Raw genomic sequence first — 18040 nt, 5'->3', positions numbered from 1 at the left:
GGGCGCAGAATGAAAGTGGCTCGGTGTATGTGTGTGTGTGTGTGTATCTGAAACCGGCATTTGCCACAGCTGCCTCTCTGCAAAAAAAAAAAGAACCCAACTCAAGCCGACTTCGCTTTTGGCAATTGTGTATTTTCGCTGCCTTCTCACCGAAATAACGCTCAACTTACTCAATAAAATTTTTATTATGATATCTACGCACACGTATGTATAAAAAAACAGCAGTGTTCTGCTCTGGTTTTTGCCCTGCCCACTGATTTGGCATTGCGGCGAATCTTTCCGTTCCTATCGCCATTCCCGTGCCCTCTCCGTCCGGTCCCTTGACGTGTCCAGCGGAACAGACTGAACCTCAGATTTGTTAACAAAGACCATGGCAGGCAGCAGGCAGCAGGCTGGCTAGGTGTTGCCAGTCACCGTTCAAAGGTTCCTCGATTTTTTGATTACATCAGGAATTAAATTGTTGCTTAACTGTGCCTAGGTTTTATGGAAACCAAAGGGAAATACTCAATAAATAGGGAATTGAGATAATGCTTTTTGGAAGTAATAAAGTTTAATAAAATATTAAAGGGGGTTTTACATATAATTCAATATTAAAACATACATATTCTTGCTTTCTTAGTAATCATTTTAAAATAATTGTTTTTCTTAGTCGTTTTTTTAAAAGGAATGCTTTGAGATATGGGGTATTTTAGGTATTCATATCTTAATAAAAGATAACCATATTTGGTATCTGAGTATTTAAAATTTTTAGAATCAAATATTACAATTATTATACTAATTGTTATAAAAGTTTTTCATTTTTACACTTTTTAATGGTCTTATACAGTGATTACCTTAAGAAGTAGTCATTAAATAATGAAACCTTATTAAAGGTAGTACCTTACTAAGGAAACTGTTTCATTACTCATTTTTAATGTAATTTCAAAATTTTTTTAAAAATTGAAAACATTCTTCCTCAGATCCTCAAATAAAATGTCCAAATCAGTTTTCCAAGAAACCATTAATTATTTCAAAGAAAAGGTCATCAAAAGATTTAAAAGATGTTTTACCAGAAGTCTGATGACTCAAATATGTAAGTGCAATGTACATATATGATTTTCTACTAATAATGATTGCATTAAAATACAAAAATATTAAATTTTAACAATCTACGTATGTATAGAATTACACTTCGACAGCTAAGGCCTCAATAGAAAACAGTTGCTGTCTGTCTGTTTCTCGAACCACTTGAAAATTCAAAGAAAAGCAGTTGGACTATCAAAATCTGTTTGTTTCAAATCATATTCAAATGAACAAAAAAAAACGGCTAAAAACAATTTATAAAACAGACGTGCTCTTTTTTATAGTTCCATTGAGTTCTTTAATTTTCTGGATAATTTGCTGCATCAACTGCAGTCGTTTCGTTTATACTTTTGTTGTTCCGAAGAGTGTGTTGACCTGAGATCTTTTATGTGACGAAGACGACGACGACGACGATGCAGACATAAGAATTAAAATTATAAAAATATGGCTGCATAAATAAACGATAAAGGGCAATGGCGAAAAATTCGGCGAACGGCGAAGAAATTAAGAAATTTCAATAAAACATAAAAAAAAGATCCGAAAACTCCAAGTTCATGGCAAAGAAAGCGGCAGCAGCAGAACCAGCAGCAGCAGTGGCAGTGGCAGCGCAGCAACGCAGAACGCATTTCCTGCACCAACAGTTCTGATGGGGCGGGAATCACGGGGTCAGGCAGTGCAATAAATTCAAGCTTCATCCCTTTCTCGGCCGGACTCGGCTCGACAACGACCAACACCAACACAAATGGCCGCGAGCCGCAACAAAAAACCTCAAACCCGAATGTCTGGGCCAACGTTGCAAAAAGGACAAAACCGACGCTGGCAGAGCGGCAGACGCGTCGGCAGAACGGCAGCGCAGCTAGGCAGCAGAACGGCTGAAGCTGGTTGGCCCGAATGTCGCGTGGCGGACGTGCAACAGTTTTTTCAGATACATCGAGAGGTCGTGCCACGGTTTTCCAACACATGCTGCACATGCAGGAGAGCAAGAGGCAGACACTGCATGCGCCATTGCTGAATATGTTTGCTCGTTTTGTTTGCGGCTGTAGCCGCCATTCTATGGATGTATGTATCTACAAATGCACACTACAGATACATGTGCAGATACATAGAAACCTGTACAGGTTTGCATCTTTTTCAAGACCCTGAAATCTATGCTAGACGAGGTGGAATACAATCTAGATTCTAGATTTAATATTAATGGGCATTTTTTTTTTAAATAAAGGAATACTTTTTTTCAAATCTTAAAAAATTTTTTTTTTTTTGTATATTTTTCAGGAAAAACTATGCTTTAAAACCATAGCCATAGCACCTCTAGCTTAAAAGGCCCCATTTAATATAATATTTTTTAAAATTCTAAATCTAAGATAAGGGACAGAAAACTTGTTGTGTGCATATAAAAAATATTAAATATAAATGTATTATATTCAGAAAAAATATATATTATTTAAATTATTTTTTTTTAACATACTTTCCACACTTTTTTTTAAGAAGTCTATGTATAGTTCCCAAATATCTATAGTTCCAAGGCCTATAGACACGATATACATGTATTTTTTCTATAAACATCTAACTTATGACTTTAGGTCTATTGTTTTTAAAGTTTTATAATATTTTTAAAAATATTTACCAAAAATATAATATTTTTTTAAGAAACTATTTTAGTTTAATTACTTATCTTGCACCATTATTACTTCCATAGTTTTTCTAGTCAAACGTAATACCTTCAAGGGCCCATAGACATAATATACATGTATCTGCTCTGTAAACAAATCACTTATCACACTTTAGGTCTTTTGGTTTCCGCAATCTAGAAGCATCTCGGTAAACAAATTTATTGCCATCGTAATAATAGGAATTGCATCAGATTGGATAACTCATTACTATATTTGCCCGTTTAAATATTCCGGCTGTAAGTATAATATATCCAGTAGTATATATACAGATGCACCTAGTGCTGTTGTTAGTGTATTGGCGTACATATTCAAATAGCTTAGTTGTACTTTTGATGTATGCCATAAATTTCCGAGTGCAAGTGGTTGGTTGGATGAATGCCTATCGAGTTATGCAATCCAAAACGTAATGCTTAAAGAATATCGTTCTCCGGATTCAAGTCCGGACCCCGACGACGATGTTACATACTCGGAGGCGTCGTCTACAAAGTTGCGGTAGCTCGATAGTCGAACGAACTTGTTGCGCCCGCGTCAGATGTAATAGGGCTCTGCACGAGTGTTGACAATACTTTGTGGGGTCCCTAATATTTACACACTGATTGTGCCCAGAGTCCCTTTCCCCAGTCCGCCCACCCACGTGTCCCCTGTGCCCCCCCAGAGTGTCGAATTCCAATCGCAAATTGGACGGCGCAGTTTATTTCCGTTGTTATCTAGAGGTAAACAATGCTAACAAGTTAGTTATCTTACAAAACATTTGTACGCCCAGCGGATGACGCTTATAATTATTTTGTGAGATAATAATCAAATTCAATTAAGACGGGCTTATAATGGGTGCTGGTAATGGTAATGGTCTCAAGGACATGTTTGAATAGCTAACACTTTCTAAAGTAATTGTAAACAAAATTAGAGCTAAAAGGATATAAATATTTAAAAGGCTGAAGGGATATAAATATATAACAAAAACAGGAGAGTATGAAAAAGAAGTCTCTTCATAAATACTTTCATAAAATATACTTTAAAGAATATTACCTAATATATCAATTTATATACATTGTGTCTGGTCAGTTACTTAAATAATTGAGATAAAACTAGTACGTAAGTACTTCTCACCTTTCAAAACATTGTGCAATTGTCTTGTTTACATAAAAAACAATCTTGCACAATGGGAAAATTGGAATCCACTACACACATATGAACACAATGTATGTGATGACATAATGAGATGATAAGATAAGGAAACGCTCGTGGAGAAAATTAGTGTTATGCGAGGCCCGTTTATAACTTTGTGTAAAAACTTTGAAGCGTCAGCATTAGACTCGACCACCTTTCTTTCCGCCATTATCAGAAGGCAGTTGCGCAGATTTGCTATCAAAATTATTTTTGTACCTTTAATGAAAGAGCAAAGCTATAGTTTAGATTCCAGACGAATAAAATATACTCTTGAAGTTACAAGTTAGAACTTAAACTCAGATGAAGTGGGGTATACCTATCCTAATTTCAATAAAACATGGTTTCTTTAATTCTTGAAAAGTTTATTAAATTTTTCTTCCATTTATAATACCTCTTGTAAGGGAATGACAGCAGGTTTTATCAATTAATTTGTTGCATTTCTATTGATAGTTCTTGAAAAATAACAATGACAAGTAAAACGATTTTCATTTCTAAGTTCACAGGCTTAGGAATGAACTAACCGGAAGCTATAATTTTAGTTGTCTATAAAAAGAAAAATCAATCTTATAGATGATATATAGTACTGTATTTGATGATCTGTAACTCAACTTCTGTAACTCTCTTCTTTAAAAGAAAATTGTAATACGGGTCGTATGAGTAATTTTTACAGAAACTTTAAAGGCCCTTAAAGATAGTCTTTGTTGCAGGCCCTTTGATGAATAGGAAAAACAAAGTTTTAAGCCCTTAATGTTAATAACTTTGTTTTTGTTTGTTTTTTCCCGGCCTATGCACATATACTTGGATGATATTGTTGACTTAAGTAGCTGTCGTGAAAATGAAATAATTAGCATCAGGAAATTCTTGTTTTGAAGCTCAACTATTGTTGGATAATCATTGATTTAATTAAAGGCTATATATGCAGTAAGTAAATGGGTTGATTGGAGTGTATTCTAAATGGGTTTGGGTTTAAAAATATATATAAATTGTTAGACTAAAGATATTTTCTTCAGATTAATTTATTATAAGGAACATACATAGTTTAAGATATAGATGGTTTTAAAAATTCTCCAAAAAGATGGATAATTTAGAGATTCTTTAGAGTGGTTTTGTGAGAAGATTAGCTTAAAGTTTGCGATGTTTATGTTTTATAGTTTATCTTATAGTTTACGATGTTTAAAATGTGTATCTTATAGTTTATTATGATGTATCGTATTCTATTCTTAAAAATTCTTCAAACATGTTATTATTGCTTTACATTTCTTTCCGGGAATGCTAAAATTCTTAATCAGAATACCTTATTAAGGGGCGTGAATATGACCCCAAAAGACCCATTCAAACGAGGAAAGCTCTGCTTTAAATAAATGTCCATGCATATATGGATACCCACTAATACATAGGTACTATCCGTGCACGTATCCATTTTACACAATGTAGCTTCACTGTACTCAGCTTGTAATTGCTGTTGGTGTGTTTTTCGCAGACCTGGACATTCCGGTAAGCGATAATGAGTGATAAGGGGGTGTGGGAAAGGCAGCGGCGTTGCCATTTTGCACGTAGGCAGACTGCGTCAATATTAACTGCATTGAACGCCACAACGACAGCACTCTCTCTCTTCGACTGCGCACTTGCCGATCCGCTGCTCGGCCTCTGCCACTGCCACTGTCACTGCCACGGCTGCCACTCTCTATCTGGGGGTACTGAAGTTTCTCTCACTGCACTTTCCTGCACTGCTGCTCTGCTGCGCTCGTTGGTGCTCGGTTCATTGACCGTCTACACGTGCATCGAAAACCGTTGCACGACCTCACTATTTCCCAATGGCATCCGCTGTCGAAAACCGATGCAATGCCTCTGACGCTACACGCTGCATTTATCGCATGCACATGTTAGCCATCCATCCATCCTCTCGCTCTACACACACTTTGGGCCCTCTCTGTCGCACAACTATTAAAGGCCTTATTTTAGCTAGACGTAGCTCACTTGGCTGATATTTTTTCTGTTTTCTTATTAGCCGCGCGTGGCCTGAGCTGGTGTGAGTGTGCTGTGCGGGTGACCGCCCCTCCTCTGGCCAAGACACTTGCATTGCACTGCACTGGGGTGCTGGGGTGCAGTGCTGTCATGGCGGCAACATTGTAGCTCCTATCTCAATAGAAATTGCACTGCGATTATTTTGGGAGTTTCGATTGGGCGGGGAATCGAAATACGCCCACCATAATTATGTCATGACGGAGGGCATTAATTGTTTGTGGAGGGTATTGAAACTATTGCATATATTTGAGGGCAGTTGTTAAAAATAGAAAGCTAATTATAGTAAAATACTTAACTTTGTTAGTAATAGTTTAATAATAAAAAATGATTAAAAATGTTTTATTATAATGTTTACCATAAATACTTTCTTTCTGTCTGTTTCTTTGATATTTTATGCATTGAAAATTAAGTTTTTAAAAGGTTTTTTAGTTTTTTAATATTTTTTTAATTTAAACACCTTTTGTTTTGTCATGTATACATCAGAAAAACTAATAAAATGTTAGCTTCTCATTAGCGTATTTCCAACAAACACTTGCTGAACAAGTTGTTTAAAAATGTTTTCAAATAAACTTAGGGCTTTAATTATTGTTTAAATTTTCATTAAACAAAAAATACACCACCTTAAAATACACAAAGCAAATTTATACTATGTTGTACTTTTATACAAACTAAAACTAATAATGATAAGACATACCATATAAGACCTGAAAGGTAAAAATAGACGTGAATCAATAATTTCAACAAGTATAGAACATTGTTCTTATCAGGGATTTTCAGATACTCAGATACTTTTGAAGTGAAATAAAAATAATTATTAAACATACATACAATATTGAGTTAGAAATATTAACCTTTAACCAAGTTACTTTGTAATAAATAAATAGTATTTAATAAATACAAAGATAAATAAATAGAATTATATTGATTGAATTATTTTGCAAACACCCTTCAGGGAAACAGGGAATTTTTGTTTATCTCGGCAACAAACTAAACATTGACTAAAGTTAATCTAAAAGACCTTGACCACTCAAGGCGATACTTAGTTGGGCATTGACTCGGCTCTCAAATAGTTCCTCTGAAGAGACCCCTCCCTGCAAATAATCGCTTTACCTGCTTTATGACTGCACGTGCATCGCCATTAGCTGTAATACAAAATGCAATATAGAAATTGAAAAAAATTCAAATGGAAATATTTTATATTATTTACGATGACATGGTCTATTAGTAGAACAGAAACTTTGATTGTTAGTTTCTTGGCAGTTCCGGTGCTATTGTACGCCGTACACTCACTCAATCAACGTTACGTGCCCGGCTGGAAATGGGACGAGTGAGAAGAAAATGCCCTCCCCAGTTCATATAATGGGAGCACAAAGGCGAAAATGTGATTTATGAATGGTGTCAATAACCAGAAAAACTGATTAGAACTGTTGGCAGTAATGCACTAAATCTTAATTAATAAACAGTACGGATTGCAGTGTTGTATCTTCTTGTTTAGGGTTAAGATTAAGGGGATTAAAGGAATGATTCTTTATCTATAAACCCCCCTTAGTTAATTAATTTTAGTTCTTATAATGGAAATCTTTAGAATGTCTTCTCTAAAACCTAATTATTGTCCTAAGGTTCCAAACTGTTCGAGCTTTTCTTTTCAGATGGAACAACAAAACAAAGACTTTTATGTTTTCTTTTCTAATTTTATATACATATATCGTTTTTTTTTTTTCTATTTCTTGGTAATTCCAATATGTGGCAAATTACCTTCCATTTAAACCCCAGCTCTTAATATCTGGATCTCCCATGGTGATAAGAAAGCACTACCAACTACGCATGAGTTGGACCACCAAAAATTTCCTTCTAGCTTTTTCCAGAGTCTTTTCAAATCGTCTTACCTAAGGAGTTTTCCAACTTGGATTTTCCTTTTCTAGGCAAGTTCATTGACCCTCTAGTTTCCTTTTCACTTTCTTGAAACTGAAATTTCCCTTTCGGTGGTTAACTTTCCTTAGCAAGGATGAGGTGCGAGGGTGGTTTTGCCAATTGACATGCGCATAATTTCCCCATTACGGATATCTCCCCTCTGTTTGGGGGCTGATGGCAGTTTTTGTTATTGTCGTTGTTTGTTTGCTTTTAATTTAAAGCTTTTACCGGTCGCCGGTATTTGACAATAGAGGTCCTGGCTATATACATAATACCCAACATACTTGTTATAGATTAGGGCCAGAATTTTGCTTGGCAGTTTTAATGGTTAATTCTAGAAAGGTTCTAGGTTATACTAAAATCTAGTATCTTTATAAAGAAAGTCTCCCAAAAACGCAACATTTTTAGAATATTAAACTAAAATAGATATAATTTTCTTTCCAGTAGAATGATGATATATGAATGAAAGAAATATTTTTTTTATTTAAAATATATTTAAGAACTTTCTCGATACTTTTTTAAACAAAATTATTTTTAAATCTATTTTTAAGGGTGAATAATAAGTCAAGTTCACATTCTATTCTTCTCGTCTCAAGACTACAATGTCATTTAGGGTTTATCATGTCATATCTTCTTTATAATAAAGTTTTTATTAAGTAATACTGAAGCAGCTGCATCTCACATAAAATCTATCTACCTTTATACCCCCCAATATAAATACTTTCATCCAAGAATTACGAAAAAGTATCTTTGAAATAAAGCTTCTCTCGGTTTGAATTAAAAACCAGATTGAGCACAGTATGAGAGCCAGATACAAAGAGAGGCCCTCTACATCTTATCTATTACTATGGATACCGTTACTGCAAGGGTCAATGGCCCCAGCCAAAAAAAAAAAAACTCACGCACTTGTAGTCCAACCAGAAACAGAACACACACACACACACACGGTGTGTTATGTCATGCTCATCATTTCCAATTTGAGGGAAATTTTAGGTTTGAGTGATAGTTGTTTGAGTGGGAAATCTTTTGTGGGATATTTCAGTAGGTTTGAGAGAAACTGAAGTGAAAGTTTTGAGATGTTTGAGAGCGGGGAAATTCTTTACTAGAGTTTAGATTGGATAATACAAAAAATAATGTCTATTTAGATGTTTAAATAGGATCATATACTGATCCTCATAGGTATTAAAATAAGTAATTTTCCTCAGAAGGAACATTTTCTTTATTATCTGATAAAGTTGAGCTGCGCAAACTCCGAGCGACTACGCAATACAATTGAGATTGCTTGAGAGCTCTGCGTAGAGTAGCCCCCCCAAAAAGATTTTCCTTTATGGAACTTGTGTGACAACAGGGAAATTTCTGACTTGGGAAATTGACGATTCGTGACCCATTTTCAGTACAACGTTCGGCAAAGAGTTCAAAGACCCCGGGCAGATTGAAAATGAAAAAAGGGGCTTTGGTTTTGGTGGCGAAATACTATGGGCGGACAACCCCACATGCCCTATGTATTCTCATCTGTGCTTTTTTGGAACAATTTAATGTACTATATATTGCTCCGTCGCCCACACACAAATATTTGATTGTAACCAATGCAACTGTTTTATGTTTTTTTTTTTAGCTTTCGTGTGGATGTCATGATGTCATTTTCGAAGTTAGTTTTCTTTTTGGGGGGGAAGCAGTGAGGGTGGAAATGCATAATCAGCACTAGGGCTTATTTATGCCTACATTTAATGCGTGTCCCACCCGGCATGGGGGTTGCTTTCCAATTTAATTTGTAGCCAAGGCGAAGCTTTAGATTCGACATAGACTGACTTGACCCATATACTAATATGCCTCTAATGGGGAGTGTCCCATTAATGGCAGATCTTTGAAAGATCTACAGAACAGATAATGTCTTACTTGTAAGGGGAAAACTAATTAACTTTGTAATCATTTTATTGGATATTAAAGCAAATAACCCAATGGTGTATAAAATGTAAAGAAATTGTTTACGATTATATTAAATTAATTATATACACCCAGTATCTATGCAAGGGGAACTTACTTTTCCCCACTCTTGTTTTGTATTTTATTGATCTAATTATCTGTTAATTATTTAAATAAATTTTATGATGTTTTCCACATCAATTTTATGAAATTTTCAGCTTATCTATAAGCATATTTATCCATAAGATCTATGTGTAACTATAAAACTATAGAGGTATAAAAAAAACGCTGATTAAATTATTGAAAAAGGGGTTTTTTAATTACAGAGTATATATATATTTTTATTTTAAATATATTTTTTAGATTTTCTACTAGAAAATTTCTAGTTTTAAGTGTTCCTTTATATCTTATATGATAACCTTTATATCTTAAGGAAACCCCTCTGTTTTTAAACAGAAACATTATTATAGAAAAACATATGTATAATGTATGTACATATATATACATATGTATAGTATATAATAAAGTCATGAGAAAAGGGTCAGAACTAAAGCGAAATATAATATTCAGCGTGAACCTCAGAACAAGAAAAGAAATCTTTGGCCGCGCCAAAAGTTCAAGAACCCCATGAAAACACGCCAACGCGCAGACGTTGCCATCATCACAGACACCATTCCCCACCATGACTCTCCGATGGTTTACCGGCTACGATGTTGCACGGACTGGGTATTTGCCCCGCGTGTCGAACGAAAGTGAGTCTCTGGGCTCCCCCTTCTCACACCGGCACTAGATATGTACTTTTTGCGCTGGCCAGGCTGGTTCATTGAACCCTGGGAAATTCGGAAGTAGTCCCAAAAGCCAAGAGCACAGTTCCTCCACCTCCAGATCAAGCTCTCCACCGCCAGAAGCACTCGGGATGCGTTAAGGTCGGGGTGGGGAGGGAGATTCGAAATAGAAACACTTGGAAAACACGCCAAGCTATGTTGGTATAATATAGCATTTTTGTTTGTTGGGAGAATGACACACCCTTGGCCCCTCATCAACCAAATGTTAATGCTACACTTATAACTTTAAGCCACTTAAGACTTTTTGGGAATTTTAAATGTTTTTATATACCTCTTAATTAATTAACTTAGGAAGTTTATTTTTTACGCAATTGTTTTTAATAAAGTTTAAAAAATACTTGAAATGCGTAGATCAACAATGGTTGACGTCTCTTTTCAAGGCTTCCACCAACACAAACCCCAAACTATATATTAGGTATAGTACCAAGGAATCCGAAAATCTTTTATAGATTTCAGACTTCAACAAACATTTATATCATTTCATATCATAAGATATGGAACAATTAAGGATAGTACAAATAGACATCAATACCGTCTAAACATTTAACACGTACTCCAAATAGAAGATCTAAACTGTATTTTATTTAAATTTATTTTATCGTCTTTTCATTTTGTTTGTTTTTAGTAACTTTACACATTCATAAAAAATATATTTAAATCATTATTACCAACTGCCACGCTTGTGTGTTTGATAGATCTAAACAGGAAATACTATAAAGTGAAAGATAAACTAAATTAATTTGAAAAGTAATGCTAACAAAAAGCAATCTGAACTCTTTAAAGTTCACAAAGAGACATACATAAATAGACAAACATAAGATGCGATCGAAAACAAGTCTATAAACATGAAAATGTAGCTAAATTTCTACAATTTTAACTTAAATGTCGAAAATACATACGCTTTAAAAAAATGAAAAGCTTTTGGTCTCTTCGGAAAGGTGCAACAAAACCCATTTAACAAATAAAACAGCTGAATACCGATCTCGTAGGTGAGCGTGTGTGAATTTGAAGTGATTTTACAAATGTTATTTGATTGTTTTATTTCCCCCCACATTTATTCAATTACTGTTGAGCCGGGGCCGGTTGTGGCTGCGGCGCCAGACGACTCACGAATCCAATACCTCCACGAATGATCTTTCCCACAGCGGGCGGAGAACGGGCGGCCAGCGTCTCGAAGGTAATACGCAGCTCGGCGAAAGCGGTGCGAGGATAAGGATTGCGGCGCGAGCTGTAACGCATCACCAAGTAGTGGTAGTAGATGATGGGCGTCATCAGACCAGCGTGGCTCCTGCAAGAAATACGATATTTAACAATCTTCTTAAAGAATGAAAACTTGCCACACTCACATGAAGGTTAAAACAATGGCGTAGGGCATAATGAAGATCTCACAGAAAGCCGTGGCCTTGAGAATATTGGCGGCCTGGAATTCCACGATAGAGATGATGAAACGGGCCCCCCACCACGAGTTCTGACCAATAAGCTATAAAAAAAGAGTACTTGTTAGATTAAATTAATTAAATTAGAAGACATTATTCATACATCAAGAAGTTTGAGCGAGTAGCTGGAGGCATGCAAGACGGAGATAAGCAAAACTGGAATCAGAACCAGCAACGATGGTCGAATGTTGAAGAAGATCAGCGAGTACATCATGTAATGACAGGAGTCTTCGGCAAACAGACGGGCGAGGAACTCGCGGCTGAAAGAAAAGGCGGGTATGCGCTGGTGCAAACGCAGCGCTGAGATGGCGGCATTGGCCAGAAGAACCTTGCTGAAGGAGCTCTGTTGTGAACTGTGTAAAGACAACGAATATTTAATTAGTTATAAAATAATTTCATTATTTTAAAAGAAATACTTACGTGAAAATGGGCAGAACATAGTTGATGGTGAAGAAAATAGCCAGAAGACGCAGGGCCCACAGGGCAGAGTCGATCCGGTTTGTTTGGAAATGTTGCAAGAGCTTGAGATGCGGCTTCTGTGATTGCGTCTGCTGTTGCTGCTCCTGCTGTGGCTGGGAGGAGCTTTCCGAGCTGTTGTTCTCGGCGCTGTCAGTGCGCGGTGTTTGTTCAGTGGCTGTGCTCATCTTGGGGCGGCTTTGGTTCTTTGCTATTCCTCGGGATTTTTCAGTCTGCCAGTGAGCATGAAATGGAAAAAAATGCAAAGAAAATGAGTGATACGTTTACCTCAGGCCTTATCGGAGGGAATTCTATCCTTATCTTGGGGTAAGAGCTAAAGATAAGAATAGTTAGCCGCCTTATCTAAGGTGTGCTTGCCTATGCTTTCCTAGTGTTGAAATTCCGCACTGTTTGGTGAACTAGTAGCTTCAACTAAGTCTTTAATGTGATGGGTATGATCTGCCCGACGCTTCTCCAACTGAAATCAGTGTGGAGGCACGTGTGATGGTTTAATGTGAAACTTAAAGCCCGACTATTAAACCACTCAAATGGAAACTTTTTCGGGCTTTTAATGTTTTTTACAGCTAAGATGCGTTGACCACAATTACAGACAGTGCTTTGCATAAGCAGCCGAAAAAGAAATTAGTGGCCAAGGCATTATGAAAGAAAAAACCAGAAAGGAAAGCTAACTTTAGTAAGGCCGAAGCTTAAATGCTCTCGCAGTTATCGTTAATTAAATATATATATTCTCCACTACGTGTAATAAAAGCGAATTCATGCTCTATATGCAACTTTCCCTGGATGTCAGCTAGTGTCAGCTATAAAATAGAGCTAACCTGTTTGAATGAAATCTTCTAAATGTACCTCGGTTGTGCCTATGAAGGGCCTCTTCCTTCCTCTGATCAAGAGACTTTATTCTCATAGCCACCTATAGTCAAGGTACCATAAGGAACTTATTCAATTTACTGAAGCAATATTTGTAATAACTACCAAACATTACTGCAGACAGGCCGCAATATGCGTGTCGTAATGAAACGCCGAGTACACGAAATGTTACAGCAAACAAGCGGCAACAGGTGGACACGAGCCGGGGGCGCGGTGGTGCTGTTGGGAAAGCTCACAAATTGACGGCGCCACAGCGAGCCAGTGGGAGGCGGTCAAATTATTAGTGATAAGCATTAAGGATAATTTAAAATGCAGGACAAGGGCGGTTTATCGATTTGAATATGAACTGCGGTCCTCTAATGAAACTAGGTCACCGCATTGGCTACCCATGGATAATTGCTTTTCACAAATATTGATTCAGAAGCCAGGTACCGAGACCCAATCTGATGAAGACTGGTGAAATATACACAAATGACTAAGTGACGTCACGTGGTCGATCGGGAGGCAATTGGAACACGTCAGTAGTGAATATGGCGGTACTGGGTACCACCGTTTGACATGATTGCCTCCCATAATGGACTGGGACCGAGAGATCGCGGTGAAATAGGGCTACGCTCAAAGTGCAACCCTAAGCCTCAATTCAACAGCTGGAGCTGGCGATGCTGTGGTAAGCTGCACATCCGGAATTAGATGCTTCCTCTCCGACCCTTAATGTCTATATGTAGCCCGTATAATTGGCGGTCGCACTGTCTGCTGATTCGTGTTGATATGACTGCCCAGTCACTGTCCGTGGCACATTTTCATTTGATTTGGGGATATTGGGGTACGAAGAAAGTTGGCACAGGTAGTTGGCCCGTCACTCTCCCAGTACAGAAACCAATTAAGCTCCAGACGTGCACTAATTGTAGAAGTGTCCTTGGCAAACCTTGATTTTTGCAGAGTTTAGTTTCTATTGAAGACAAACTTACCAGCCAATTGGCAGCTAGTCCAACTTTCCTGTGATATGACAATAAATTTACACGTAAATTAATACGTCTTGGTTTCTCTCCTGCTTTCTAGAGATGCGGCTCCTCAGTGAACTGGTTCGATAGTTATGATCCAGTAATCGACTACAATCGACAAGCCTCCAAGCAATTTTGTATTTTGCAGAAACTTACTATTTTTAAAGTTTTCTATAAAAAATATAAATATTTTATAAAAAAAAACTCAAGTTATAAATTTAAAAATGTTTTATTCAAGTGAGGAAATTATTATACAAATTATAAATAACTTATCGATATTGCAATCGAAAAACTTCCACCATTAAAGCATAAAACGCACATTTTAGTTTATTTAAAAATTAATTTAAGTAATTCTAGTTGATTGTAAATAAAATGGATGACGACATCTCCCTTCCTGCCGACACTCTGGCTATTTTAAATGAATTTCTGGCGGAACGTTCAAAACGGGAAGCCGAGGAAGAGGATCGGATTCTTAACAAGACCGGCAAGGATGGCCTCTTTGAAGAAGATTGGGTAAGCACTTGAACTGAATTGTTAGACCAATTTTGACACACTCCTTAATTGTAGCAATTAAGCCAGTTTTGGTACAGCACGAAGACCAAACTTATAGTGCGGGATGTTGTCGGAAAACTGCTGAAAGAGCAAGGCGAGCATTCAAGCGGATTTAGAATAGCTTTGCTATCCTGTCCATCGTTGTACAAGGACATCAAGGATATTCACAGTCAAGGTTCTTTTTTGACCTTACCATTTCCTAATTATTGATACTAATTTACTGTCTTTAGTTACAATATTCGAGTATGACACACGATTTGAAGCCTATGGAACAGATTTTCAGCACTACGATTTTAATTGTATAGAAAACAACCCAGATTATCTCAAGGAGCACCATCAGCAATACGACCTTGTCATAGCAGACCCACCGTTTCTCTCCCAAGAGTGCATTACAAAAGTATCCGAGATAATCACAAAGTTACAGCGGAACCCAGAAAAATCAAAGCTAATCTTCTGCTCCGGGGAGGTGGTAGAACCGTGGCTGACCGCCTCCTTGCCCGTTCACAAGTGCAGCTTCCACCCAGAGCACGAACGGAACCTCGGTAACCAGTTTGTCAGTTATGCAAATTTTGACTTGGACAATTATATTGAAAATAAATAAGCACGTTGTGTTATCTTGTGGGTTTTGTGGTTTAAATGCCGGGATGGAATCTATTTAGCAGCAACATCGGCCTCTTTTCGTTGTTGTACTAACTCGCGGAGACCGTCCTCCTGATCTTTGAGAGACTTTTGCAGGAATTCCTTCTTCTTCTCAAGCAGCTCTATCGCCTTATCGCACTTCTCCTGCTTGGCCTTCAGGTCGTCCCTCATGTTCTGAACATCGGTCAGAAGGAACATACGTCCCACTGATTGGTAGACCCTGTAATTATAATAAACTTAAACTGAGAAACTATTTCAGAATGGTTTCTGTGTTTTCGCCCCCACCTTGTGTCGTCGGACAGGTTGCTGGTGCCCTTCTCTGTAAGCTGGTACTTGTGCTTGCCGGTCTTCACCATGTCACACTTCATGTCGATCATGTTGATCTTTTTCGTCGTCTCCAGCTTGTTGATCTGCATCTCAGTAAAGGCCTGTTGGGAAGCAAAAGCAATGAAATGACTAACTCTTCCAAGTGAGAGCACGCGGTGGCCGGCTTGGGCATCATCTGACCATTTACCTTCTTCAGTTCCATGTCCATTTGTGCCATTTTTACTAATGTTAGCTCCTTCACAGATAAAATGAGTAACAGCAAATGTTTTCAATATGAATTTCCCAAATATTTTAACACCTGCAAGTTTTAACTTTTCTGGGCGATGGGATTCAAGTAGGGTTGTTGATAATGAATATAAATACCAGTATATCGAAAATAAAAATACCAAAAAACGATAGGCAGATATATTTCTATCGACTAGTCGAACAATCGATTCATTAAAACGGCAAGCATTTAAATTTAAAAAGCTTGAGCCTGTTCAAAAATATTTAGTTTAAAAATGGAAAGGAAATTAGGGTACCAAATATATAAACTGTTCCCCCTTAAGAATCACATGTTTATTGAAAACATAACAGCATTCTGTGTGGGCCATATTGTGCCTCCATGCGATCTTGCACAATTTTGAAGGGGATCCCTCAGAAAATTTGACAAAAAATTTAAAAAATAATTTGTTTCTAGATTTTGATGCAGATCGAAAGATAATTGCCGTACAAATCGTTTAAGGTATTCCCCTCAAGAATCGGATGGTTATTGAGAAAGATATAGCCATCTCTGTGGGCCATATTGAGCATCCATGCAATCTTGTACCATTTTGAAGGGGATCCCCCAGAAAATTTGACCAAAAATCTAAAAAATAATTTGTTCCTAGATTTTGATGCAGATCGAAAGATAATCGCCGTACAAATCGTTTAAGGTATTCCCCTCAAGAATCGGATGGTTATTGGAAAAGATATATCCATCTTTGTGGACCATATTGAGACTACATGCGATTTTGTATAACTTTGAAGGGGATGCTCCAGAATATCAATTGATGTAATTTTAATATTATTCTTAATATATGAAATGTCCTTGTCAACATATTTATTCCATCTTTAATTGCAGTGTAGAAAATGTTGGAAACTTCAATAAAAAGTAAATACCTACCAATACACTTGACCACCTATTAACCCAAATTACGAAGACTGAAGCCCTCTAACTATTCTTCAGTATCTAGTGCCGGGTTTCTGCTTGCATCACCTTTTCATTACCCGGACAACATGGAGCGGTGGCACAACAAGCTCGCTGTGGTAACCGGAGCCAGCGGTGGCATTGGAGCCGCCTGTGCCCGGGCCATGGTAGGAGCAGGACTGCGAGTCGTGGGTCTAGCACGTCGGGAGGCAAAACTCAAGGAACTTAGAGAAAGTCTACCGGCACATCTGAGGGCGAATTTCATACCCCGTCGATGTGATGTCTCCAAGGAGGACCAGGTGATCAGCTCGTTTGACTGGATCGAACGGGAATTGGAGGGTCCTGACGTGTTGCTGAATAACGCAGGGATTACCCGCGAGACGGAACTGGTAGCTCCGGGAAACACCCAAAAGTTGCGGGAAGTCCTCGACACCAATGTAATGGGCGTCATCTGGTGCACCCGGGAGGCCTTTAACAACATGAAGCGGAGGGGCAACGAGGGCCACGTTCTGATCATAAACAGTATCGCTGGACATCAGGTCCTCAATTTTATAGATGTACTGCCCTCGTTTAATATCTACCCGGCCACCAAGTTCGCCATCACAGCCATCACGGAGACCTATCGCCAGGAATTTCAGCTTCACGCGAAAAATATCCGGGTGACTGGAATATGTCCCGGAGCAGTCAACACAAACATCTTTCCGGAGGAGATACACTTTTACGTAAAGGACATGGCTAGGCTAGAGCCAGCCAATATAGCTGATGCAGTACTATATGCCCTGCGTACTCCTCCTCATGTTCAGGTGAAAATAATATTAAGTTTTTGAATAATTTCTTTGTTTTAAAAGTATTTTTCCTTTTAGATCCACGAGATAACTATCAAACCAATGGGTGAAATGTTTTAGAATTTGAATCCACATCAAATAAACTATCTATTCTTTTAATTAAAAAAATATCTTAAAGTTTAATATTA

At 37.5% G+C, this 18040-nt stretch overlaps 4 protein-coding genes across 4 annotated transcripts; 2 read left to right on the top strand and 2 right to left on the bottom strand.

The window, feature by feature from the left end:
- Positions 1 to 11177: 11177 nt before the first annotated feature.
- Kr-h2 (Krueppel homolog 2) lies at positions 11178 to 14464 on the bottom strand. The gene is made up of 5 exons (XM_017241729.3): positions 14349 to 14464; positions 12460 to 12728; positions 12143 to 12392; positions 11950 to 12083; positions 11178 to 11891 (listed from the first exon to the last, which is right to left on the bottom strand). The coding sequence occupies exons 2-5, from the start codon at positions 12681 to 12683 to the stop codon at positions 11666 to 11668; spliced, it is 834 nt and encodes a 277-aa protein (XP_017097218.2). The 5' UTR covers positions 12684 to 12728; positions 14349 to 14464; the 3' UTR covers positions 11178 to 11665.
- Positions 14465 to 14672: 208 nt separating this feature from the next.
- LOC108125296 (protein-lysine N-methyltransferase CG9154) lies at positions 14673 to 15534 on the top strand. Its single transcript, XM_017241425.3, has 3 exons — positions 14673 to 14894; positions 14949 to 15108; positions 15164 to 15534. Exons 1-3 carry the CDS (start codon positions 14754 to 14756, stop codon positions 15532 to 15534), a joined length of 672 nt encoding a protein of 223 aa, XP_017096914.2. The 5' UTR covers positions 14673 to 14753.
- Pfdn1 (prefoldin 1) lies at positions 15477 to 16246 on the bottom strand. Its single transcript, XM_017241427.3, has 3 exons — positions 16087 to 16246; positions 15858 to 16000; positions 15477 to 15792 (listed from the first exon to the last, which is right to left on the bottom strand). Exons 1-3 carry the CDS (start codon positions 16114 to 16116, stop codon positions 15585 to 15587), a joined length of 381 nt encoding a protein of 126 aa, XP_017096916.1. The 5' UTR covers positions 16117 to 16246; the 3' UTR covers positions 15477 to 15584.
- Positions 16247 to 17049: 803 nt separating this feature from the next.
- Positions 17050 to 18036, top strand: LOC108125295 (farnesol dehydrogenase). Its single transcript, XM_017241424.3, has 2 exons — positions 17050 to 17870; positions 17931 to 18036. The coding sequence occupies exons 1-2, from the start codon at positions 17157 to 17159 to the stop codon at positions 17970 to 17972; spliced, it is 756 nt and encodes a 251-aa protein (XP_017096913.1). The 5' UTR covers positions 17050 to 17156; the 3' UTR covers positions 17973 to 18036.
- The last annotated feature ends 4 nt before the right edge of the window (positions 18037 to 18040 follow it).

The sequence above is a fragment of the Drosophila bipectinata genome, chromosome 2L (genome assembly GCF_030179905.1).
Source record: "Drosophila bipectinata strain 14024-0381.07 chromosome 2L, DbipHiC1v2, whole genome shotgun sequence".
Taxonomy (NCBI): Eukaryota; Metazoa; Arthropoda; class Insecta; order Diptera; family Drosophilidae; genus Drosophila; species Drosophila bipectinata.
This window is presented reverse-complemented; position numbering and strand designations above follow the sequence as displayed.

Coding starts and splice junctions, on each gene's coding strand:
- LOC108125295 (XM_017241424.3), top strand. CDS start 17,157: ATGGAGCGGTGGCACAACAAGCTCGCTGTGGTAACCGGAGCCAGCGGT. Junction 17,871..17,930: donor GTACTCCTCCTCATGTTCAG/GTGAAAATAATA, acceptor TTTTCCTTTTAG/ATCCACGAGATAACTATCAA.
- Pfdn1 (XM_017241427.3), bottom strand. CDS start 16,116: ATGGCACAAATGGACATGGAACTGAAGAAG. Junction 16,001..16,086: donor TGGACATGGAACTGAAGAAG/GTAAATGGTCAG, acceptor GCTTCCCAACAG/GCCTTTACTGAGATGCAGAT. Junction 15,793..15,857: donor AACCTGTCCGACGACACAAG/GTGGGGGCGAAA, acceptor TTATAATTACAG/GGTCTACCAATCAGTGGGAC.
- Kr-h2 (XM_017241729.3), bottom strand. CDS start 12,683: ATGAGCACAGCCACTGAACAAACACCGCGCACTGACAGCGCCGAGAAC. Junction 12,084..12,142: donor ACTCGCTCAAACTTCTTGAT/GTATGAATAATG, acceptor CTTTTTTTATAG/CTTATTGGTCAGAACTCGTG. Junction 11,892..11,949: donor GCCATTGTTTTAACCTTCAT/GTGAGTGTGGCA, acceptor TATTTCTTGCAG/GAGCCACGCTGGTCTGATGA.
- LOC108125296 (XM_017241425.3), top strand. CDS start 14,754: ATGGATGACGACATCTCCCTTCCTGCCGACACTCTGGCTATTTTAAAT. Junction 14,895..14,948: donor GCCTCTTTGAAGAAGATTGG/GTAAGCACTTGA, acceptor CCTTAATTGTAG/CAATTAAGCCAGTTTTGGTA. Junction 15,109..15,163: donor CAAGGATATTCACAGTCAAG/GTTCTTTTTTGA, acceptor TACTGTCTTTAG/TTACAATATTCGAGTATGAC.